Genomic DNA, 24,432 nt, shown 5'->3' with positions numbered 1-24,432 from the left:
CTTGTGAGGGATGAGCGAGCTCCTCTCCCACGGATTGCTGTTCTTCCTCAGAATCAGAACTGCTCTGGGGCTCTATGGGCTCAGTTTCCACCCTGACAATGGGTTGGAATAGCCCTTCACTGGATACAGTGAAGCCTTCAAGGAAACGTGGACAGCTGTCAGAGTTGGACGCATTGCACCTGCTTCATATGACTATGAGTGATGTTATGCTGTATGCCCCAGCCGTGGGCTGCTAAGGTTTAGAGGTGCCGAGATAATGATAAGCCAGATCCAGGTCTGCTTACAAGGAGCCTTTATTGAGTACTTACAGCACACAGGCGTACCCAATGGTTGGATCAGACAGCGTCTCCGAACCCAGAGCCAAGGGGTACAATGGGTTTTATACCATACATGTCAGCAGTGAGGCAGCATGACAGCAGCAAGCGTTAATTGGCGTTCACCTGAAAATTTCTCAGCATAGACTAACAGTGCTTGGTCAGAAGGAAAACAATCAGAACTTTCCCAGCACAGCCACCTGTAACTTGGCATAAACATAGCCTCACTTCTCAGGCACATCCTAGGCCCTGATAAGATACTAGCCTTCGTTAGCATGGAATGTGCTGAAGCCGCGCTATCGACCTTTGACTCATCTCACATGCTCAAAGGCTCACTAGCAAGGAAATTGCACCAATAATGAACCTAAGCCAAGCATTATGGATCTCTAGGCCCCTCTAAAACTACAGGTGACTTGGTTACAGGCCTGGGGCCAATACATCTGCCCAGTGGCATCCCTAGGTATGGCCCCTGCCATGGTGCATCACTATAGCCCTTTGTCCACTCTGTTCCCCTGAAGGGGGAGTGCTCCACAGAAGGGAGAGGGAGAAGCCATATAAGGGTGCAATCCTATGCATGTTTAGACTTTTCTCTGTCTAAACATGCATAGGATTGCACCCTAACTCTGTCTCTTGGCCTACTAATCTCCCCTGGTTTCAAACTATATTGACTGCAAGGCTATGTATTGGTTAGGCAACTTTGCCCCTAGTGACTGAAGATGTTACTGCAGGCCTCAAACACATGAACACATTAAAATTAAAATTAATTTGGGAGCAGTCCTATAGCCCTCAGGCAGAGTCTGGGGGACCATAGGATAGTTTGGATTCCTGGATCTGAGATCGAACTTCAGAGCCAGGAATCCGAGTTCCTCACCCCTCCCCCTTCCCGCAGGTGCAGAGAGAACTGTGCCAGCTGCCTCTCCGAGGTCACAACAGGCAACCTCAGAGAGGAGGGAAAAGGGGGCATGCTGGTGGGAGAGGAGGGGAGGGGACTGGGGAGGCTGGTTGATGCTGTATCCCCAGGGTTCCCCAGCCTCTTTCCCTCCTGGTTTGCAAAGTCCCAGCTAGATGGACAAAAAAGCCTGTCTAGCCAAAATGCAGAGTGGGGGGAGAGCAGAGGGGAAGATTGGAGGCTTACAGTCATCCCAATAGGTTTGCACCCTTAATGTATTTTAACGACAAAACAAATCTGAGGGACGCACCCTGAATATGCATGAGAAATTTCAGGTGTCTAGGCTTTGCACTGACAGGTGGGTGGATAGACAGACAGGCATCCTCTGTCATTAATATAGATTACCTCTCATAAACATTTATTCTACAGTAAAATGCAACGCACAACAAAAAAGACCTGGAAAGCATCTTTCAGAGAGAACTGTGCAGCAGCTGATAAAATGGCTTCTTTGGATACGTGTTTCATCGTTAGCTTGAAGGGAGAGCAAGAGGTGCTTGGGGTAACAAAACTGAGATTTTGGTAAATATTTAACCTGCAAAGTTCTCTTTGCCAAATCACATTTGGGTCACATGAAATAGATTTACATTTTTAAGCCATTCAGGGGATATTAAAAATGGAGTGAGGGCAAAGCAATAGTGTTTGTAAAATATTTAACGACTAGAGGTAGTCAGTGGCTGGGGGGAAACATAACTTGAGTTTTTAAATATTGAATGGTGAGAAGCACTTTGCTGCTACGAAGGCAATGTTTTAATAATATTTAGCACTTAAATCTACTTAGCATGTGAGAGAAGAACAGTTGGTAAAGATGTATAATGAATATAGCTGTAGGATAATCAGCAAAAGGACTCAGTGGCAGTGCATATTCGACCTGCTCAGTGACTAGAACATGACTTGAAAAGTTGTTTGAATGTTAAGAAACTTTACATGGAAACAGCAGCATTTTGAAGGTAGGATGCTAATGAGTGATATTACAATGGGAGCTCTACCAGAATGCTGAATATTATATATGAAGATTCGGCAGCATCCTTCCCAGGTGCTGCAGATGTTCTGAAGACTTCTTTTTTATTATTATCCAATTCAGTTCACAAACTGAGCTACTGTACCATGTACTTTGCTCTTTCAGTTGTGGGAGTCCTAGTGCTGCCTACTGGAATGGTATAGAAATATGTATGTAAGGGAAATGTATAGATCTTGTTTCTGGAAGTGTGTAGAGCTCTGTTTGACTGAGGGGGATATACTAAGGCTGTGCACCACTGTGGTCCAAAACCCAAATCCCAAAGTGGATCAGGGTGATTCAGACCAAAGTGATCTGGTTCTGGAGTGGGACGGGAACAGTCTGAAGTGGGTTGGGCAGCTCCCGACCCAGCTGCACAAACCCCCTGCTCCTTACCTGGACCCAAGGGGAGGGCCCACAGCCATCACCCTTCTCAAGGGAGTCACCCTTTTAAAATGGCGATACTTTTCCAGAAATGAAATCTTTTGCAAATGGCAGCCATAAGGCCATCATGTACACAACATTACAGGTGTAAATGGGCCACTTACGCCTATAATGTTGTGTACATGGTGGCCTTGTGGCCATCATTTGCGTAAGATTTTATTTCCAGAAGAGATGAGTCACCTCCCACAAAGAGCGCTCCCCACAGCCCAGGTAAGGAGCAGGGGGCTTGTGCAGCTGGGAGGCTCATGCGGCTGGTGGGGGGAGCGATTTGGATGTCCAGATCTTGCTTTGTATGCTTTGAAGCAGGTTGGGGCCAATTCGGAAGCTCCAAATCGGCCTCCGAAGTGGGTTGGTGGGGTCTTTGCACAATCTTAGGTTCCCCTGCCTTTCTTTATAAAATTGGAAATTGTCCTTGGGGAGTGAAGAATAGTACTCGGGGTTGAGGATTTTTGAGATGAGCAGGCTGGCACAAAACAAATCAGCCCTTTTGTGATTTTGTGCCACTTTTTGTTTCTTGGGCAGGACAGCCCATCACATGGAGGACACCTTCCAGCAGAGGACTGTCCTCTGTAAACTAGGACACATGGCCACCCTATCATGAATGCAAACACTCTTATGATCAGGACACTGAGCCTGACCCTATGATCTCATGTGCACATAACACTGTGTTCAGGGCTCCAGCTCTGGGATCGGGGGGGGGGGGACTAATTACTCAGCCAGGGGGCATCAGAGGAGCAGGAGTGGAGGCCCTGCTTCAGGATAACCCTTATGTGGCACCAAGCATACAAGAGTTGTTTGCTGGGGGAGAAAGGAGCAAAGAGGCTGTAGGGCTCATTCCAGCCCCCTGAACCCCATAATAAGGTCACCTCCTAATGCCAGGTCAGCCTTATGCCAGCTGATAAATGGTAACGTTGCTTTTAGAGGCAAGAGGGAAAACCTCTGCCTTGCTTACCTTACCCCCAAACCCATAGCAGCTTTAACGGCCTGAGCTTCTTCTTATACCACAACAGCTATAGGCAAAAGTAGAGCAGGGCAGCTGTCTGATCAGCTTGGCAAAGGCAAACGTCTGATCATCGTCTGCCGAGGGGAAGAGAGTGGTCCAAAAGGAGTGACTCCTACAGGCGGAGTTCCCCAGCCAACCTGCTTCTTTGCGAAAGGTGCTGAATCGCTGTGAAATAAGCAGGCTGCAGGAAAAAGGAAATGGCCCATATCCATGAAATTGCAAGCTACGGCTTCAATAAAAGGCACATGTTTCTCCTTGCCCACAGATTTGTCAAGAATTGGCCTGGTCCAGATAGCTTGAAGTCAGCCCAAAAGGCTTCTGGATTCCCCCCCCCCGCATCTTCACTGTTTTGGACCTGTTCCAGTGTCCTTTCTCTCATAATACCTCTTATTAATTCTCTTTTATCTTCATCTTTCATTGACTCAGTTATAAATTATGGCATAGGGTTCTCTCCTGATTTAAGGCATCTGTGGTCTGTTCACAGGGAAATGCAATACATAATACCAGTCAATGAGCATAGCTTCTAGGAGGGCGGAAAAGAGCTGTGGAGGGGGGGGTTGTTTGTTTTTCAGAAAAATGCGCTGTGCCTTTATGGCGATGCATTTTTAAACCCGTGTGATTGGTTTAAGCCCAATCTTGTTGCTGTTTTAATGATTTAATGGATGTGTCTTTATCTCATTGTCTTTATTGTATTTGCATTTTTAAACCCGTGTGGTTGGTTTAAGCCCAATCTTATTGCTGTTTTAATGATTTAATGGATGTGTCTTTATCTCATTGTCTTTATTGTATTTGGGGAAGGGGATTACATCCAGAAGCTGCCTCAGGGGCTTGTTCAGCTAGAAATATCTTTAAGGGTGCAATCCTCTGCATGTTTAGACAGAAAAAAAGTGCTACAATGCCCAGCATTCCCTATCCGATCTGGCTGGCTGGGGAATGCTGGGAGTCGTAGGACTTTTTTCTGTCTAAATACACATAGGATTGCTCCCTAAACCACTTAGGGATTTTAATATATTAAATGGTATAAAAATATTATAAATAAAAAAGAAAATAGATAAATAGGCACATTCATTCATACATGCATACATACTTCTTCATATGCCTCAACTGTCCTGATTAACCAATGAATTATTGGCAAATCATTGCCCATTATTGCCTCTAGGGCAGGGATATGGAACCTGGTGCCCTGCAGATGTTTTGGTCTACAACTTCCATCATCATTGGCCATCCTTGGCTGGCTGGGGCTGACAGAAGTTGTGTAGTCCAAAACAACTGGAGGACCACAGGTCCCCACCTCTGCTCTAGGGAATGCCTTATGAACATTGAAGTCTTGTGGCACCTTAAAGACTAACCAGTTTTTTTTCTGCCATATATTTTCATGGACTATAGCCCACAACTACCGCCCACATCGACTGTTTCACCAGATGAATGGAGTACTATAAAGAGTTTCAGGTTTATATATGGTATATATGGTGGGGTAGTGGTTGATGCAACTTGCCTCTATAATGAATGCATGCAAACACATACGTAGGGATTCTGAAGTGCCGTGGAGTAAGCAATCTGCTATTTTGCATTCTGGTGAGGCTTATTTTGAATGGTTGTTAACCAATGATTCAGCAATTGATTAACAAAGTTTCAGGAAGGTTCAGATTTGAATTTGGTCCTCTTCAGAGGAGCCTCACTTTGATTCAGACAACTCTCAGATCTGTCCGAATCATCCCGATTTGCTGTGGGATTCGGTTGAATCTGAAGCACATGCCTTGTATTTGCCCTACATGTTCTGCAGTGAGGACAGGTGTAGAGAATTCATTCACTCTGCAGTCTCCTGATCATCCTTTAGTACTCCTTAAACTCCCTTGTCATCCAATGATCCAACCACCACCCCAGCCAGTTTCCTGCTTCTGATGTATTAAAAGAATTATTTATTGTTGCTATTAATTTTATCAGCAATATGCACCTCAAAACCCTTTTTGCATCCCTTATACACTGCTTGCATTTCTCACACACACTTGTTCTCCTTGTCTAGGCACAACTTCCATTTTCTGAAGGATACCTTTTTTCCTTCAATAGGTTCCTTGACATTGATGCTCATTAACCATGTTGATGATCTTGTGGACTTGGTGGTACCTTTCCTGACCAGCATTACATATTCTGGCTGAGCTTCTATTATTGTTCTTTGAGTAACCTCCAAGCATTTTGGAGAGATTTGACTCTCTTGGCTTTCCCTTTCAACTTCCTTTCTACCAGTCCTCTCATTTTTTACAAGTTTCCTCTTTTGTAGTCAAATGTAACTGTGTTGGACTTCCTTGGCAATTTTCCACTCACATAAAAAATTAATTTGATAGCATTGTGGTCAGTATGTCCAGTTGTTCAACAACGTTTGCATCTCACACTAGGTCCTGGGCACCACTTAGGATTAAGTCCAAGGTCACCTCCCCTCTGGTTGGTTCCATGACCAACTGTTCTAGGACATAGTTGTTTAGGGTATCTAGGCGTTTGACCACTTCGTTGTAGGCACATAGGAGGAATTCATCTGTGGGGTCAAGTCCACTGAGCTTTTGGTGGCTTGGCTCCCTGATTCTGGCTCACTTGTCCACAAGCAGGCCCGATTCAACACAGGTCAAGTCGGGCCAGCTCATGGACTTCCACCGCCACTGGCACCATTGCTGACTGCTCTTCACGACTCTCTCACTTAAGAGAGTTGTGCAGAGTGGCAGGTGGGTGATAGCAGTGGTGGCAGGGAGAAGGAGACATGTGCACACAATGACTGGAGGTGCAATGTCCACTGCTGTCTGCTGTGCTCAGCTTGTCTCTTCTTCTCCTTGCTGGGGCCCAGGGAGAAGGAGAGAAGTTGTGCACAGCCGCAGTGGCAGCTGGGAATCCATGAGTTCTGGCATGAATGCAAGCCAAGCCAGGGGCTCTGGGGAAATCTGTCAAGTCCCAAAAGGGCCAGATTTCCCCACGGTGGACATCCCTACTTTGTTGTGACATGTATTTACCCAGTCTTTCAACCCCAAATCAGCCACCACATCCTTTGCGCCACTGGAACTCATGCTGAGAGCCTTCACTGCCCTATGTACACCAGCTTCTGGGGGACGTGGGTGGAGGTGCTGTTGCTCTCATGTCCTGCTTGTGGGTTTCCTGTGGGCAGCTGTGCCACTGTGGTTGGCCACTGTGTAAATGGAATGCTGAACGAGATGGACCCTTGGTCTGATCCAGCATGGCTCTTTGTATGTTCTTATGTTCTTAACATTTGAATGCCTCACTGCCCTATCTGCTGCCCTCTAGTTGTCCAACGCACTCACCATTGCATCACAGATGTCTCCTGCAAACCTTCCAAATGTCTTTTCTGGACTGCCAGTCAATGGAAGCAGATAGCACCCTGCATACCTTCTGCTGAAGATTCAGTGGACAACCGTCATGGGTGCCTAGCACTGACCTTGTGGCACAATGGTAGCGCGTCTGACTCCAGATCAGAAGGTTGTGTGTTCGAATCACACCAGGGTCAAGATGCTGGCTTTTTTGCTTGTCCCCTGTGCTGGTTAAGATGCAGGCAAGAGGCTAGCTGTGTTGGCTTAGCTCGGTGCAAAAGACAGCAGCCCAGGACATGCACCAGACAGGACTCAAACCTGCAGGCTTCTGATCCAAAGCCATGCGCAGCATCCATTGTGCCACTACTTCTCTTACTGAAAGCTGCTGCATCCTGCCTCCAGCTATCTGAGGCAGAATGTGTGTGTCTGTGGAAGCAAGCCCACAACCGACTGGCCACTTGCCAGGATGTCATTAAGAAGGCCTATACACTGCAGTTGAAGAGAGGGAAACCTTGATGGCATCACGCATTTGAGTCATTCTGTGAACCTGGAGCTGGTTGGCTTGAGACTGGCTGTGTGAAGGGCAGTGGATATAGTTGTGAATCAGACATTTTCTTTCTTTGGGGCCAAGGTGGGTTGCATCAAAGAAACCAAGCAGACAGGCTACTCTTTTGAGCAGGGAATGCAAAAGCAACTCTGGCAGAACCTGAACCCAATTCTTCCAGTGCCTCTCTGGGGCTTGCTCACCCTCTGAACCGCTTCCTACAAGTCCCACACATTCTCCACTGCACCGCAGGGTCATGGTTCCCATTCTCATAATGCTGTGCCTTCTCTGGCTATAGGTCAGCCATGACAGACAGCCACGGACCTCCGGCCACCCAAATGCCTTCCACTGCAGCTAAATCCTCTAATTTGCAGCGAGCACCAAGCACTGACCTTGTGGCGCAATGGCAGCGCGTCTGACTCCAGATCAGAAGGCTGTGTGTTCAAATCACACCAGGGTCAGGAGTTCGCTTTTCTCTTTTTGCCCCCATGCCAGTTTGGCTGTAGCATGTGTTTGAGTTTGTCCGTGAAGCTCAAGCTGCTTTGCACATGCCTGGCTATGCACAGGGTGGAGCAGTGATATCCCTGAACATTTTAACTCCTTGGGGTCCAGCAGAAGAGTATGAGGGTGCCCTGGGCAAAGTGAACATAAAAACATAAGAAGAACCATGCTGATCAGACCAAGGGCCCATCTAGTCCAGCATTCTGTTCACACAGTGGCCAACCAGCTGTCAACCAGGAACCCACACGAAGGGCATAAATGCAACAGCACCCTCCCGCCCATATTCCCCAGCAACTGGTGTACAAAGGCTCACCGCCTCTGGTACTGGAGGGAGCACATAGCCAGCAGGACTAGTAGCCATCGATAGCCTTCTCCTCCATGAATTTGTCCAACCCCCTTTTAAAGCCATCCAAACTGGTGGCCATCACTACTTCCTGCGGTAGTGAATTCCATAGTTTAAATGTTATCTGTCCTGAATCTCCAACCAATCAGCTTCATGGGATGACCCTGGGTTCTAGTGTTTTGAGAGAGGGAGAAAAAGGTCTCCCTATCCACATTCTCCGCACCATGAATAATTCTGTAGACTTCTATCATGTCTCCCCTTACCCTCCTTTTTTCCGAGCTAAACTATCCCAGCTGTTGTAACCTTCTCTCATAGGGGAGATGCTCCAGCCCCTTGATCATTTCAGTTGCCCTTTTCTGCACTTTTTCCAGCTCTACAATATCTTTTTTTAGGTGTGGTGACCAGAACTGGACACAGTATTCCAAGTGTGGCCACACAATAGATTTGTAGGGGGGGAATTTGATGTTGGCAGTTTTATTCTCAATCACTTTTCTAATTATGCCTAACATGGAGTTTGCCCTTTTTACAGCGGCCACACACTGGGTTGGCATCTTCACTGAGCTTCCCAAGGGATGCCTCCCTCTGGTCAGCCTCTTCCTGCTGCCCTGACAGCCAACTTTTGCTTTTCTTTTTTACCTTGGGTTAGGGGAGGCTCAGCTCCAGCACCTTGGATAGCTCCTTTAGAGTTCTGACTGGTTCTGAATGAAACCCGGACCAGATTCACCACCCCATGAACTTCAGAGCCACCAGCTTCCACTGGCATGCAGCCATGGGTCACATGTTGCTTACCCCTGGCCTATATAGAGAATAAGAACTAGGTCAAATAAATCTCTAGTTGCATCTGCTATGTATGATTATGCTTTTAACCCTAATGGTATACTTGGATCCTTTAAAAACTGGAAGAAGAGCATTTTTCATAGTTATGGTACAGTATCTTCAAACAGTTGCGCTTAGTCTTATATAGCTGCCCAGTGTTTGATCATGGCAGACAGGTCTGTGGCTCTTGCATCCCAAGTCTCTTCCAAATAGGGATGTCAGAGAATTTCGCCACGAATCTCGGGGAGGCCGAATGCCAGCGCATTTAGCCCCCCAAAATTGGTGGTGAAACGGTCTGCCCCCCCCGCCCCCCCCGGGATGGGACTTACCTTGGGCGAATCCTCCTGGCAGCAGCGGCAGTGGTGGTGCGGCGGCGGCGGCAGCCGGTCTTCCGACCGGCTGCCACCACCACCATTTCCAAGTTAAAAAAAAACAAAAAAACAAAAAAACATGATAGGCTACGTAAAGATTTACGTAGCCTATCACGGCTAAATTTTTAAAAACACCGTGATAGGCTACGTAAACGTTTACGTAGCCTATCACGGCTGAGTAAAAAAAAAAGCGTGTATGCAAATGGAAGCACCCATGGGCGCCGCCATTTGCATTCCTTATTTTGGCATGTCTTAGTCTACGTAAACATTTACATAGCTATTTGCGTTCCCCTTATTTTCGCCGTAGTCTATGTAAATGTTTACGTAGACTAAGACGTGCCAAAATAAGGAACGCAAATGGCGGCGCCCATGGGCGCCGCCATTTGCATACGCGCTTTTTTTTTTTACTCAGCCATGACAGGCTACGTAAACATTTACGTAGCCTATCACGGCTGACTGCAGGGACGCAAACGGCGGCAGCTACGGCCGCCGCCATTTGCGGACCCAGCCGGCCAGGATTCGGGGGGGAGGGACGGAGCGCCTCCCCCCCGGCCAGAATTTCGGGGGGCGGGACGGAGCACCTCCCCCCCACCGCAAATCAAATTTCGTTAAAGGTAAGTGACTTTCGTACATCCCTACTTCCAAAGCATTCACATCCAATGTGAGCTGAGCAGCACCAGGCATCTTGCTTCATACATTTCTGAGTAAGAAGACCTCTTGGTTGTGTGATCCTGTCTGAACACAAAGGGAGGCAGAGGTGGTAGTATGTCTGAATTTTTATTTTTATTTTTGCCTGTTCCTTGGTTTTGCCAGCAGATGTCGGGATTTGGCCTCATTGCCTCTGAACCAAAGTCAGCTTCAGGTTTAGTAAGCATAATGTAGTATTTAGTAGAGTCATGGGAAGTTGGCAGCCATGGGAGTACATCTCTGTCCAACTTCTCAGCTAATTGCGGGTGAAAGGAGAGGGCAATTTGGAAGAGCAAAACTGTCTTGTCAACCCAGCTGCAACATTCGGCCTTGGGGCAAAGCCCTGATTTGTTACGTGGAAAATCTTTCATGGGAATCAAGCATGAGGAGAGAAGCGCTGTTTAGGGGTATATCTCAGCTAACAGCATCAGCAGAGCAAAAACACCCTGGTTTGTCATATTGCTTGTTTATGGGTCAGATTCACTTGTCAGAACACGAGTAATAATGAGCTTAGAAACCATTTCCCTGTTTATAAGCTGTTACACAGGCTAACAGGCCTTGGTGGTGTCAATAACTTTTATGGCTCAGAATTCCCTTCAATTGTGTTTGCTTGCCAAAATTGCTATTTGAGCTTAGTGTGTTCATGGTCCTGGTAGCCTGTTTTAATCTTTCATTCATGAAAACCCTGACCTGTAATATATTGCTAAGCAAGGACTTTGTAACTCTTTTTAGCTCTCTGCCGTAGGGGCTGCTGCTTCACCTACTCCCCTGGACTGTGTTAACCCTGGACTTTCTCTAACCCCAAACTGTGTTTGCCTGGGCTCCTGCTTGTAGATGTACTACAAGGGAACTTCTCTGCCACCTTGGGACTCTCTTTGTCTGGCCTTTCTTTGCTGAACCCATTCTGCCTGGACCCTCCATCAAATGTGAACCCTTGTCTCTTGGACTGTTGCTTGCCTTACATATTGTGGAATCTATTGTTGGACCGATCACTGCTGGTGTGTGACTTTCTAGTCTTAAATCTGTTTTCTGGACCACATCTTGAATTGCCTGGAATGTTTTCTGGCCTGGGCTATTGTGACCCATGATCTTGTTTTGCATTTTAAACTGCAGCAATGCCAACTTGGAAATTATCATTGGACTGATTGCTGACATAGCTGTAGTCATTAGCTTAACTCCTGAACCAAAATCTGCCCAGGGCCCTTTACAGTAGAGGCCCTAAGGGAGAACTGTCTCTGCTGTGCTGGACTCTCTCTGAGCTAATTAATACCTGAATCCCTGGACTAGCTCAGGTTGGACCCCTGCAATTCTAAGAAAGGAACTTCTCCAGTAAGCAGGGTCCTGCCTTGCCATGACTTATTCCTGTAGCCTTGAGCCTGGGTCAGCTTGGGCTCCTATGCATAGAGATCCTGCATTTGGGAATGTCTCTACATTGCCTGGAGAGCTCTTGAATCATTACTTTATTCTGGAATCCCTGGACTTAGATCAGCTTGGTCCCCAGCAATGTGAGAGCCAGAACTATGGAACTTATCTGACAAGCCAGGACTCTGCCTTGCTTATTTCTGTATCCTTGAAACTGAGTCAGCCTGGGGCTCCAGCCATGACCCTTTTTGAATTGTGGCCAATAACATGTTCTGAATCTTGTATTGTGAATCTGGATTTCTAAGTGCGTTGAACCCCTATTGTTCTTCTAAGACTATGCCTCCGACTATGTTTATGTACCTGCTTCTGTATTGTGCTTTCATCTAAGCCACCTGCCATTAGCTCTCAAGTTAACAGATTTGAAACTTTTAAGGTTGTGCCAATAAGGGGTGTACGAATCATTTACCCCATTCCACTGGGGCCATCTGCGGTGGGGGGGGAGGCGCTCTGTCCCTCCCCCTGGAATCCTCCCTGGCCGGCTCTACTCTGCGGTGACTCCGTGGAGCCGCCAGCCGGGACCGCCCACAGCCAGACTTCCATCCACTGCTGGGCTGCGGCCGCCATTTGCATCCCTGCAGAGGCCGTGATAGGCTACATATATATTTACGTAGCCTATCACAGCAAAAGGCAGGAACGCAAATGGGGGCCACTATGCCATTTGTGTCCCTGCCTTTTGCCGTGATAGGCTACATAAATATATACGTAGCCTATCATGGCTACCGCAGCGACGCAAATGGCGTCCCTGCATTAGCCATGATAGGCTATGTAAATACTTACATAGCCTATCAAGGATAAAGTAAACAGGAAATGGCAGCCGCAGACTGCGGCAGCCATTCACAGGGCAGCAGATGGCCAACAAAGGTTGGCTCTGTTCCGCGTACATTTTGTAGGGGGGGGGGATTGCTCCGTTCTGCCATGGACTCCGGGGGGCCAGATTCTAAAGAAGCTGGCCTCACTGGAGTCCGTGGTGGAATCCTCTAACATCCCTAGTGCCAAGGCCTCTCGAGTGTGTCACCTAATTTGCACCAATAAAACCAGTTTCACTAAATCCCTTGTCTTTGTCAATCTGTCCTAAGGTGAGGGAGCTAAGCCACCCAGACACAAAGGACTCTACAGTAGGGATGTGCAAATCAGTAAAACTTGAGCTCACCACAGTTCTCCAAATTCCATCTTGAAGCTCATTCCAACTCGAGGCAGTATCAGATTGAGCTTTTTTCCCCCTTCTTTTTCTGTTTACATGACAGCAGGAGGCCTTCCCCTTTCTTTGAAGTAAAATACTGGAGGTTGGGCCTGAAGGGGAGTCTGGAGATTCTGCTCATGTACCGCCCACCCCGCTGCACAACTGCCTCCCTGGCTGAGGTGCTTGAGGTGGTCTCTGATGTGCGTGTACAGTCCCCTAACTTATTGGTGTTGGGGGACTTCAATTCAGAGGCCATCCTTATTAGGGATGTCAGAGAATTTCGCCACGAATCTCGGGGAGGCCGAATGCCAGCGCATTCGGCCCCCCGAAATTGGTGGCGAAATGGTCTGCTCCACCACCACCCCCCCAGGACGGGACTTACCTTGGGCAAATCCTCCTGGCGGCGGTGGCTCCGGTGGCGGTTCAGCGGCGGTTCGGCGAAAGTGGCAGCTGCAGCGGCCGGTCTTCCGACCGGCTGCCACTGCCGCCATTTCCAGTAAAAAAAACAAAACAAAACGTGATAGGCTACATAAAGATTTACATAGCCTATCACGGCTAGATTTTTAAAAAACACCATGATAGGCTACGTAAATGTTTACGTAGCCTATCACGGCTGAGTAAAAAAAAACAAAAAACTGCGCGTACGCAAATGGCGGCACCCATAGGCACCGCCATTTGCATTCCTTATTTTGGCACATCTAGTCTACGTAAACATTTACGTAGACTACGGCAAAAATAAGGGGAACGCAAATAGCGTAGCATCCACGCTATTTGCGTTCCCCTTATTTTCGCCGTAGTCTACGTAAATCTTTACGTAGACTAGACATGCCAAAATAAGGAACGCAAATGGTGGCGCCCATGGGCGCCGCCATTTGCGTACGTGCGGGGTTTTTTTGTTTTTGTTTTACTCAGCCATGATAGGCTACATAAACATTTACATAGCCTATCATGGATGACTGCAGGGACGCAAACGGCGGCGGCTACGGTCGCTGCCATTTGCGGCCCGGCCAGCCAGGATTCGGGGGTGGAGGGACGGAGCGCATCCCCCCCTGGCCAGAATTTCGGGGGGGGAGGGATGGAGTGCCTCCCCCCCACCACAAATCAAATTTCGTTCAAGGTAAGTGACTTTCGTACATCCCTAATCCTTATAGGGGCACCTCAGGACTTCATGGAGACCATGGCTTCCTGGGAGCTGCAACCTATTTCACCTGGGCCCACCCATGTAGCCGGTCATGCGCTAGATCTTGTGTTTGTTTCTGGAGAAGCAGGGAGTGATCTGGAAGTCAGGGGTATATCCACCATCCCCTTGTCATAATCAGATCATTATCTGATGATGTTGGACTTCTCGGTTCCACAACCCCTCCGCAGGGGTGGAGGACCGATTAAAATGGTCCACCCCAGGCATCTTATGGATCTGAATGGATTCCTGAACGCGCTTGGGGATTCTCTGGAGCATGCAAACGGCCACTTGGTCAAGACCCTGGTGGATGGCTGGAATGCTGCAATCACTGGGGCATTAGATTGGGTGGCTCCAAAATGCCTTCTCCCCCGGAACAGGGTTCGAACTGCACCATGGTTCAATTCATGGTTGCAAGCTCTGAAACAGGGGGTGAGACTGAGATGGCTAGAGCGCTGGTGGCGGAAGTCTCGCTCCGAAGACAGTCGGACACAGGCTAGAGCTGTATCTTCAGCCTATCACTTGGCAATACAGGCAGCAAAAAAGGAATATTATGCTGCCTCTGTTGCATCCTCAGAGTGCTGTCCCAGGAGGCTGTTCCAAGTGGTCTGTCGGTCCAGTTGCTCCGGAACCGCTGCAGCATTCTAAAGCCTCCTGTGAGGACTTGGCAAGGCACTTTGCGGATAAAATTGATCAGATCAGGAGTGTCATTCTGTGCGCCATGGATACAGTTAGTGAGCGAGAGGCAGCTTGTGGCAGACCAGTTTTGTGGGATCGGTTCCAGCTTCTTCCTCCTGATGAAGTGGACAAGGTGCTTTCATCTGTAAAGCCGAACCACCTGCTTACTTGATCCTTGCCCATCTTGGCTCATTATGGGCTGCAGAGAGAGACTGGGTGAGGGGATCAGGGTGAATGCCTCCCTTGAGGAGGGAGTAATGCCATCAGCCCTCAAGGAGGCAGTGATAAGACCGCTCCTAAAGAAGCCTTCCTTGGATTTCCAATCTTGAACAACTTTCAGCCAGTCTCGAATCTGCCATTTTGGGGCAAGATGATTGAGCGGGTGGTGGCGATGCAGTTGAAGGCACACTTGGAAGAAGCCGATTATCTAGATCCATCTCAGTCGGGCTTCAGGCCTGGGCATGGGACAGAAACGGCCTTGGTCGCCTTGGTGGATGATATGAGGAGGACTCTGGATAGGGGTGAATGCTCCTTCCTTGTTCTCCTTGACCTATCAGCAGCTTTCGATACTGTTGACCATGGTATCCTCTTGGACTGCCTGGAGGGGTTGGGCATTGGAGACATCGTATTACGGTGGTTTCAGTCCTTCCTCTCCAGCGGGTACCAGCGGGTAGCACTGGGAGAGGAGGTTTTGGACCCGTGGCTGCTCACTTGTGGGATGCCACAGGGTTCCATCCTCTCCCCGATGCTATTTAACATCTATGTGAAGCCACTGGGGGCTATCATCAGGAGGTTTGGGGTGCAGTGTCATCAATATGGGGATGACACGCAGCTCCACCTCTCATTTAAAGGTTGGCCATAGAATCCTTGCCCAAGTATCTGGAGATGGTGGGTGGCTGGATGAGGAGGAATAAGCTGAAGCTGAACCCTGGCAAAACTGAGGTACTTTTGGTGGGAGACAAGGGGAGGTTGGGGTATGTTGACCTGGTGTTGAATGGGGTACAGCTACCCTTGAAAGGCTAGGTCCGTAGCCTAAGGGTCATTATAGACTCCCAGCTGTCCATGGAGGCTCAGGTGTCATCTGTGAGCCGGGCAGCACTGTACCAACTCCCTCTGATACAGCGGCTGCACCCCTACCTTCCCAACCATCTGCTCCCATTGGTAGTACATGCCCTGGTTCCCCTCATCTAGACTATTGTAATGAGCTCTATGTGGGGTTGCCCTTGAAGATGGTTCAGAAGCTGCAGCTGGTGCAGAGCACGGCGGCTCGCCTGATTAAAGGCAGCTGCCGGCGTGATCACATCAGTCCGGTGCTGAAGGAGTTGCACTGGCTACCAGTTGTTTTCTGGGCCAAATTCAAGGTGTTGGCTTTGACCTTTAAATCCCAAATGGTTCCAGCCCAGCCTATCTCAAGGAGCGCCTCAGGCAGCACCAGACAGGCTGCTCAACAAGATCAGCCTCAGATGGCCTTCTGTCTGTCCCATCAGCCAGGACAGTTATGCTGGTGAGGACAAGGGAAAGGGCCTTTTCTGTGGTGGCCCTCACTCTGTGGAGCTCCCTCCCTAGAGAACTCTGCCATGCCCCCTCTTTAATGAACTTCTACCTAGGGATGGGGGAGAATTTCTCCCCGAAACTTCAGGGGGCTGAGTGCCAACGTATTCGGCCCCCCGAAGTAGTTTCGGGGAGAAATTCTCCGCCCTCCCGCCCCCCCCCCCCAGGATGGGACTTACCTTTCACGAATGTCGCTCCCGAATGGCAGGTCGCAGCGGAGGTTCAGCAGGGCTTCGACAGGGGCAGGGGCGGCAGCCGGTCTTTCGACCAGCTGCCGCTGCCGCCATTCCAAGAAAAGTTAAAAAAAAAACACGCCCCCGTTAGGCTACGTGACGATTAACGTAGCCTATCATGGCTAGATTTGCAAAGTCAGCCATGATAGGCTACGTAAATCATCACGTAGCCTATCACGGGGGCGTTGTGTTTTTTTTTTTTACTTTTTATTTCGCGGCCGGGCTAGGCGAGGCGCCTCCTCCCCGGCCTGAATTTCGGCCAGGCGAGGCGGGAAGCCTTCCCCCCGGCCTGAATTTCGGCTGGGTGAGGAGGGAAGCCTCCCCCCCCGGCCTGAACTTCGGGGGGAGCAGCGAAGCGCCTCCCCCCCACCGCGAAGCAAGCTGCGAGACCAGGTAAGTGACTTTCGTGCACCCCTACTTCTACCACACATTGTAAACTTGGTTGTTCAGGGTAGGGATGGCAGAGAATTCCACCATGGACCCCAATGAGAATCCAGCCCCTTGGAGTCCATTGCAGAACGGACTGCTCAGGCTCCGTCACCCTGCGGAGTTCACCTGGGACAGACCCTACCTGCCGCTGGCTGGGTCCAGGTCCGTCCGCTGCCGGTCTGGTCTACCGACGCAAATGGCATCCGGCATAGCGGACACCATTTGTGTCCCTGCTCTTTGCCATGATAAGCTACGTAAATATTTACATGGCCTATCACGGCAAAGATCAGGGACGCAAATGGCATCCGCTATGTTGAACACCATTTGCGTCTGCAGACCGGCAGCGGAGGGAAGTCCAGCTGCGGACAGGCCTGGCTGGTTCCGCGAACTCGCTGCAGAGCGGAGCTGGCCTGGGAGGATTCCGGGGGGAGGAACGGATCGCCTCCCCCCCGCAGACCCCCCAGCAGACTGGAGAGTGGGGTTTGTACACCCCTAGTTCAGGGAGGCGTTTAGGGTGGGCTAGGGTACTTTTAGAATAAGTTTTAATGCTTAATTTTACTGTTTTTGATTGTTGTGTTGTTGTACATCGCCCAGTGTGGCTGGGTGACCAGCCAGATGGGTGATTAATAAATTTAATAAATAAAATAAATAAATAATCCCAGCTGCCAGTAAGAAAATGTGTTAATTAAAAAAAACTGGGAGGGGTAGGGCACCTTGGCCACCAAAAAGGTGTCCAGGGGCACATTGGAGCTCATGGGGCACCACATTGCCTACCCCTGCCTTAGAGGGACAGGACCCTGGCCTAGCACTCCCCCATCTCTCCAATGGCTCATGCCTGGTGCTCTGCCAGCACCAGGAACTTGGAGCTCCTGGAGAAATTGATGCTGGTCCAGTGCTGGAGTTAGGCTTGGAGCTCTCAGGCTCGGGGTCTCTGGTCACTTGGGCTCAGAGCTCTCACGTTCTTCAGTGGTGCTCAGGCCTGGAGTTTACTCTGGCGGCACCGCTGGTTCTTCATCCTCAGAGTCCATGTCACTGCTGGGCTCCTGGGTCATAACATGGATTCAGATTTAGGTGTGTGCAACTGGGCTGGCAGAAGTACACTTCCCCGGGCCTTCTTCCCCAAGGCAGTCCCTCCAACCCTCTGAAAAAAAATGCTACAGAGAGGGCTGGGGGAACCTACTGTATGGAATGGGCTGTGGTATGGAGGGGGAAGGAGGCTTCCTGAAAATGAGGCAGAGGCACCATGTAGCAGCTCTGGGGGGGCTGGAACCACTAAAACAGCAAGATGAAAAATGTTCTGATTGTTCCACACTGAAGAAAGTGTGCATTTCTTTCTGAAGTTGCAAGCATTTCTTCCTGCCCTCCCCCCTCTACCTCATTTGGGAGAAATGGCATATTACTTTTTAAAAAATCTATAAATTTATAAACTGGATGTGCTATCATTGGTTGTTTGTTTTGTTTTTGGAGAGCTGTATCATGCGCATCGCATTGCCTACATATTGGTTCATTTGGGAGAGACAAATGTTGCAAAATTCCAGAAAATACAATGCATACATCTTTCCACTCTTTATTCCTAGATTAAATATAATGGCATACAGTTCTTAATTATCACTGACCGGGGCGGGGGGGGGGGATTTCCTCTCTGCATAAAACAGAAGCAAAACAGAAACATTTTTTAAAGCCATCTTGCTTCAAGGTTTGAAGCTGTCACATACAATATTACTATACATATGTACATTACATGTATATTATATATAAATATAATGTATGTAATCCTGTAACCACAATAAATATCAGGAAGGGTCTCTTATTTATTTTTTTAGGCACACAGCTTAGAAAAATGCAGAATCTGCACAATCTTTAAGAGTCTTGGAGCGACTCACTCTGACATAATTTTCACACTGAAAAACCAAATATAGTATGTAAAATACAGCCACATCATATGCAGTTCCCCAGAGTCTGAGGAATTTTGTGTTTCCAGCATAATCATACTTGGTTTTCTAATACTATTGCTCTATACAGCTATTACATGTAAGAAAATAATCTGCAGGGTTTTAAATGTTTTTTTTTTGCTTTTTTTTTAAAACTCAGCTAGTAGCCTAAGGAACTGTGAGTGCTTAAAAAAAGTACAGGATATCTACAAAACATATGTACAAATAAGTGCAGTCAATACAGGCTTGGTGAATTCTTTGGAACGAATTTTCCCAAGACAGGGGAGTTAACTTGCAGGAACAAAGAAGGAATTTCCAGTTGACAGCAGTAGAGAAATATGAATTCACTTAAAAAATTGCTACAAACTGAGGTAATACCTGTACTTTAAAGATAGAAAACTTTCAAATTAAATGCAAAAATAATTTTTTTAAAAATTGGCAATCCTGACAAAGCTAGGCCATCACTGATTGATATTTATGTGCATTCCCTTCGGCACAAAGGGAAACCAGAGAATCAAACCAAAGGGAATATTCAAGCTATTTGTACCACATGCCATGATGTTTTGAAGGACATATTCATGGGGCACCTGAGATTGCACTCTAGGAAGTGAAGCTGACCACCACTTCTCTTAAGAGAACAAATGTTCAGTGGTTCCCTATAAGGACAGAGATGACTGCTTTGCAGCTACAAGTCAGATTCTGGCATATCTGACATGTTTGCCATTATGTAACCTATACCATAGCGACCGTTGGGAGCGGTATCCACCGTTGGAGAGCCAGTCTGTTTTCGGTATATGTTTTTGCCAAAAGTTGGAGATGGCACCTCACTTGGACTCTTCCCGTGAATCAGACTGGTATCGTCTCCCTCAGGATTCACCGGCTCCTTTATAATGCGTCCCCTTTTGTAGGAAACAGCTGCCAAGCTACCAGAGCTGTCATCAATAAGGTTGCAGCGGCGAATCACGTAGACTACTGGGACAGGGAGCATAGCCAAAACAATCAGAGATACACAGACAATCAGCCCCCAGGTTGGGTAGTTCTGGAATTCCTCCATTGCCTGTACAGTTCAAGAGAAATGTCAGAAATATCATTAGCACACCTTCCTGTCATAAAGCCAGCACTTCCATTGCTTTCCCAGGCATAATTCCCCTCTGGTGATTTGTATTCATTCTGTCCAAGCTCTGACCATCAGTAATAGGCTTTCCCCCCAAAAAATTCTCCTCAATCCCAGTTTCTCCCTGGATTTTGGAATTCCCCAAATGATGGGTTCTTGTTTCTGAAATGCAACTGTTATTTTGTTTTCCATTTCCAAATTTTGTACAGAGCACTGCTATGCATGAGCACTTTGCTGCAGCCTTCAGTTCCCTTCAGTCATGCATGCATTTTACCCCTCTACGTTGCCACTGACAAAATGTGGCCAAAGATCAATCTCGATGTGATTGTAGAATGACTGGAGCCCCATGCAGGCATTATATCCTCCACACCATGGGTGGGCAACTTGTGTTCCTCCAGATGTTTTGGCCTACAACTCCTATCAGCCCTAGCCAGCATAGCCAATGGTGAGGCATGCTAGGGGTTGTGTTCCAACAAAATCTGGAGGGCCAGTCGCCCACCCCTGCTCCACACAACTTACATCACATGGAGAGAGAGAGAGAGAGAGAGAGAGAGAGAGAGAGAGAGTGCGGCTGTGCAAACTAGCCCCACTCCTGCATCCCATGCTGGCCCCATGCATGCCCACACTGGCCACACATTGGGAGAAGGTCTGAAGTAGGGAAGTCTGGTGAATATGTGTGGGCTGTCCCCATGAGCTGGAACCATGGGAGCACAGAGTACCAGCTCACAGGGACAGCTTGTGCATATTTGGCCTGCTTCCCCTCTGCAGACCTTCCTTCAATGTATGGATGCATGGGCTGGTGCTGACATGGGGCACAATGGAAGGGGAAGGCTAGCACACACAGCCCCACACACTCTCCACACAATGTAAAATGGGGCTTGGATCAAGTTTCTTTTTGTGTTGTGTTCCTCCAATACACATATGGACATGTGTGAGTTGATAAAATGCAGCACAAAAAGTATACTGATGCGACTGTTATCTATAATTGCATGAGAATTGCTTTTTATTTAATTTTGAGAGTGCTTTGTCAATGCTCACATACACAATGATAATGCTGAGAAAGGGGTGGGAGATGAAACTGGCCAGAAGGAACTGAATGCTGCACCAAACAGTGAATTATGCAATTATGGAAGTAATTTTAGAAGTTCTGTTAAACTAGGATTCCGGACTGGGATGTAGAGAAGTTTATACATGAACTATAGATTTAAATTGCTTTTTATATTTCTATATTATTTAGCTATAGCTATACTCTTAAATTATTGGTGGTGCAGGTTACTTTTTAAAACTGTCACTCACCTTCTCTTCAATCCATGCATTGTAACCTGGGGGGCTTAACACCATCTGGACAATACTAGCTACCAGCAAGGATAATAAAACAATAGGGGAAATATATTTCCATGTGTAATAATAGTATTGGTTTGGAGAAAAGCCAAGCATATCTTTCAGGTCTTCCATAAACCTGGAAAAAAGGGAACATTATTAGTTCATATGCTGTGTTGCTAAGGTACGGGCTAGACAGAACACTTCAGCTAATTTAAAAGAATTCATATATTGACAAAATTTAAAATTTAACCTTTGGTGTATCATATGGATTAATATTGAATATTAATAATGAATAATAGTACTAGCTTCCTTCCTTTGTAGAAAGATTGTGTCAATAGCACTATGATTATCATAATCACACTGACAGCCAGTGTGGTGTAGTGGCTAGAGTGTTGGACTGGGAGTTGGGAGATCCAGGTTCTAGTCCTCACTCAGCCATGGAAGCTCACTGGGTGACTTTGGGCCAGTCACAGACTCTCAGCCCAACCCACCTCACAGGGTTGTTGTTGTGAGGCTAAAATGGAGAGGGGATTATGCACACCGCCTTGAGTTCCTTAAGGAAGAAAAAAAGGCGGGATATAAATGTAATAAATGAAAAAAATGAATGGATAATTGTCAACAGTGTTGAGTATTGAAACAACTCAAGATATGCACTTACTTGTCAATCCCATAAATATAAGACATGGCAATATTCTCCAAAATGACGACAATCAGCAGAGGCAATGTAGCTGAGTAGTCATCAAACATAGTTACAAAGTAATTACCAGACCGCTGTACAAATATTAGGCCAATGCAAAACGCGAGAAGACAGCAAATGACTGCAATAAAGCACAGAAATGGGAAGAGGGGGTGGAGTTACCACACATCCATGAATATTCTGGGTTGATGCTACACCTTTTCCCCTCCTTGCATGGAACTGACTTCTCCATATTTGCCACTGTATTGTAAGGCAGGCCAGGGGACAGTTTCTTCCCTACCCTCCACCTCTTGGTGTGTGGTCAGACTGTGAATGGACCAGAGCTTTTCATACTTCTTTCCCACCCAGCTGGTCATCTCTCCCTTCCCAGTGGTAGAAGTGCTAGAAGTGAGCACCTGACCTGGAAGACTCCATGGTTATTTGGGATGCAGAGAAAGTTGCAGGGTTTGCATTTTAATACGGACCTACCGGTTTCGCACTTCCAAAACCAATATGCAAACCAAAACGCAGTTCTCTTCAGCATGTGCACTTGTCTGAATGTTGTAATGCAGCTTCCCAATCAATGTATTATATGGGGAATATATTAGCATATATTAGGAGTAAGTGTGCACAAAAATGCATATATTAATGAAAATAAGAGAGCAACTCTGTGACCACTAGCCAGGGTATGAAGTGCCATAGGAAGCAGCGGATCACCTCTTCCACACCTGTAGACAGAGGTACAAAGCACTGAGGAGAGGATCCAATTGTGGATCTTCCCTCCCACACCCCAGCCGCTGTGAAAGGCTTCACAGGTCGCAACTGTGAAGATGGAAGTGGAAGAAAGTTGGAGAGGGAGAAAAGTTGGAGAAAGAGAGAGGGAGAAAAGGGGGCATGCTGGAGCGCAGGGAGGGGAAGGAAAAGGACAGGCTGTGCAAAATCCTATGGCCTCTCCAGTCCCCTTCCCACCCACCATCTAGTTAGCTAGATGGGCTCATAAGCCCATTTAGCTGTTTTCTGCATTTTAACTAGAGGAACGGCAGTATCCTCCTCTCACTCTGTCTGGCTCTTGCCAGCAGGGCATAGAATCGGTGGAGGGCTCTGAATTTGGAGCCCTCTGTCTATTGGGAGTGTAACCCATAGGACTGTGCCCTAATACTTGCACAGTATGCATATATCAGGCAAAATGATATATCTGTTTATTAGGAGAAATGCATGCAAAATGCATATGTACTTTTGATGCAGACTTTAAAAAAAGAAAAAGACTGAAAACTGAAACAGAAATGGAAAAATGATAAATGGAGAGAAACTGGAATGGACAGCTTTGTCCATCCCAACTGGTATCTCCTTCAACCTTAAATGAAAATGATTTCAATATCCCAAGTTAGGGGTGGGGGAACTCCTCCATTAAAAAAACAAGAACAACAACCCATGACACATCTCAGTTCAAGCTTTCACCATTATGTGTGATAAGCCGAGCAGGGGAGAATGACACTCTGGTTTGAAAAGGGAAGATCTGGAGCTTGTGCATTACAATGCCCATGAATGATGGGTCTATAATTCAAAATATGGGGCTCAAATCCCTCGTTGTAGTACATGGGCCAGAAATATAACCTCACTGTTTCTTTGTCTCTTTTACTTTAGTTTCTAAAGAATAACATGTGCAAAGTTTGACAGCTTGTTTGATCAAACAAGTTTATCCTGTTGTATGAATTGGAAATATTGCCCTCCTGTATCCAAACTGGTCATTATGAAACAAATGATCCTTAGTGGCCATAAGAAGAACCCTTGGGTTGTGTCATTTAGCCTTGAACTGGCCATGTTTCCCATTGCTGGTCTACTGTGAATCGTTTTGAGGTACCAGATCTTGTCATGAGTCCCTTACATTATGGTCATATAGGACGCTTCAATTCTGTTCCCCTAATGAAAGTTATATCCTTGTATCACTTACATATGCTTTTTAAAGAAGTGGTAACAACTGTGAAGACAGAAGTTTGAGAAAGTAATGACTGGTTCTCCTGAAGATGGAACTTAAAACCTTAGCTATAGGGAAAATCTGTAGATGCGTTGACTGTGACCACCAAGCTGCAAGTCTTAAACCTCAAAACAAAATAGAATTTTGTCAAGGCCCTTTTCTCCTAGAATTTAAGGAAAGAGACATGTATCAACTCACCAGTCAATATTTCTTTTCTCACTTTGAAGGTATCGACTATAGGCGTCGTAATGCCTTCAATGGTCCCAAACATGCTGCCAAGACCCAAATTGACCAGCATGAGGAAGAACATCACTGACCAAAAGGGAGAAGCAGGGAAGTGTGTCATGGCTTCTGTAAAGGCAATGAAAGCTAAACCGGTCCCTTGAACAGCCTGTCAAGAAAAAACCCAAACGATTAAAGTTGGGTAGGAAGGCAAAGCACAATAAAATCAGAATAAAGAATGCATGGT

The 24,432-nt window shown here is 47.2% G+C and overlaps 1 protein-coding gene and 2 non-coding genes across 4 annotated transcripts in view; 2 read left to right on the top strand and 1 right to left on the bottom strand.

Moving 5' to 3' along the window:
- The first annotated feature begins 7,137 nt into the window (after positions 1–7,137).
- TRNAW-CCA (transfer RNA tryptophan (anticodon CCA)) lies at positions 7,138–7,209 on the top strand. Its single transcript has one exon. It is a non-coding gene; the product is annotated as a tRNA-Trp (tRNA).
- Positions 7,210–7,945: 736 nt separating this feature from the next.
- On the top strand, positions 7,946–8,017 carry TRNAW-CCA (transfer RNA tryptophan (anticodon CCA)). Its single transcript has one exon. It is a non-coding gene; the product is annotated as a tRNA-Trp (tRNA).
- A 10,470-nt stretch (positions 8,018–18,487) lies between these two features.
- SLC6A15 (solute carrier family 6 member 15) overlaps positions 18,488–24,432 on the bottom strand; it is a 53,770-nt gene continuing 47,825 nt past the window's right edge. For both annotated transcript variants that reach the window (XM_084810386.1, XM_084810387.1), the window contains exons 9-12: positions 24,162–24,354; positions 21,971–22,130; positions 21,286–21,448; positions 18,488–19,932 (exon numbers count right to left, since the gene is read on the bottom strand). In XM_084810386.1, coding sequence (XP_084666512.1) covers positions 19,561–19,932; positions 21,286–21,448; positions 21,971–22,130; positions 24,162–24,354 — 888 coding nt within the window. In that variant the 3' untranslated portion in view covers positions 18,488–19,560. The remainder of the gene's footprint in view (positions 19,933–21,285; positions 21,449–21,970; positions 22,131–24,161; positions 24,355–24,432) is intronic.

The sequence above is a fragment of the Heloderma suspectum genome, chromosome 7 (assembly GCF_057233095.1).
Source record: "Heloderma suspectum isolate Gila_16-S chromosome 7, 16-S_ref, whole genome shotgun sequence".
Taxonomy (NCBI): domain Eukaryota; kingdom Metazoa; phylum Chordata; class Lepidosauria; order Squamata; family Helodermatidae; genus Heloderma; species Heloderma suspectum.
The sequence above is the reverse complement of the archived record's forward strand: the minus strand, read 5'-3'. Positions and strand labels throughout refer to the sequence as shown.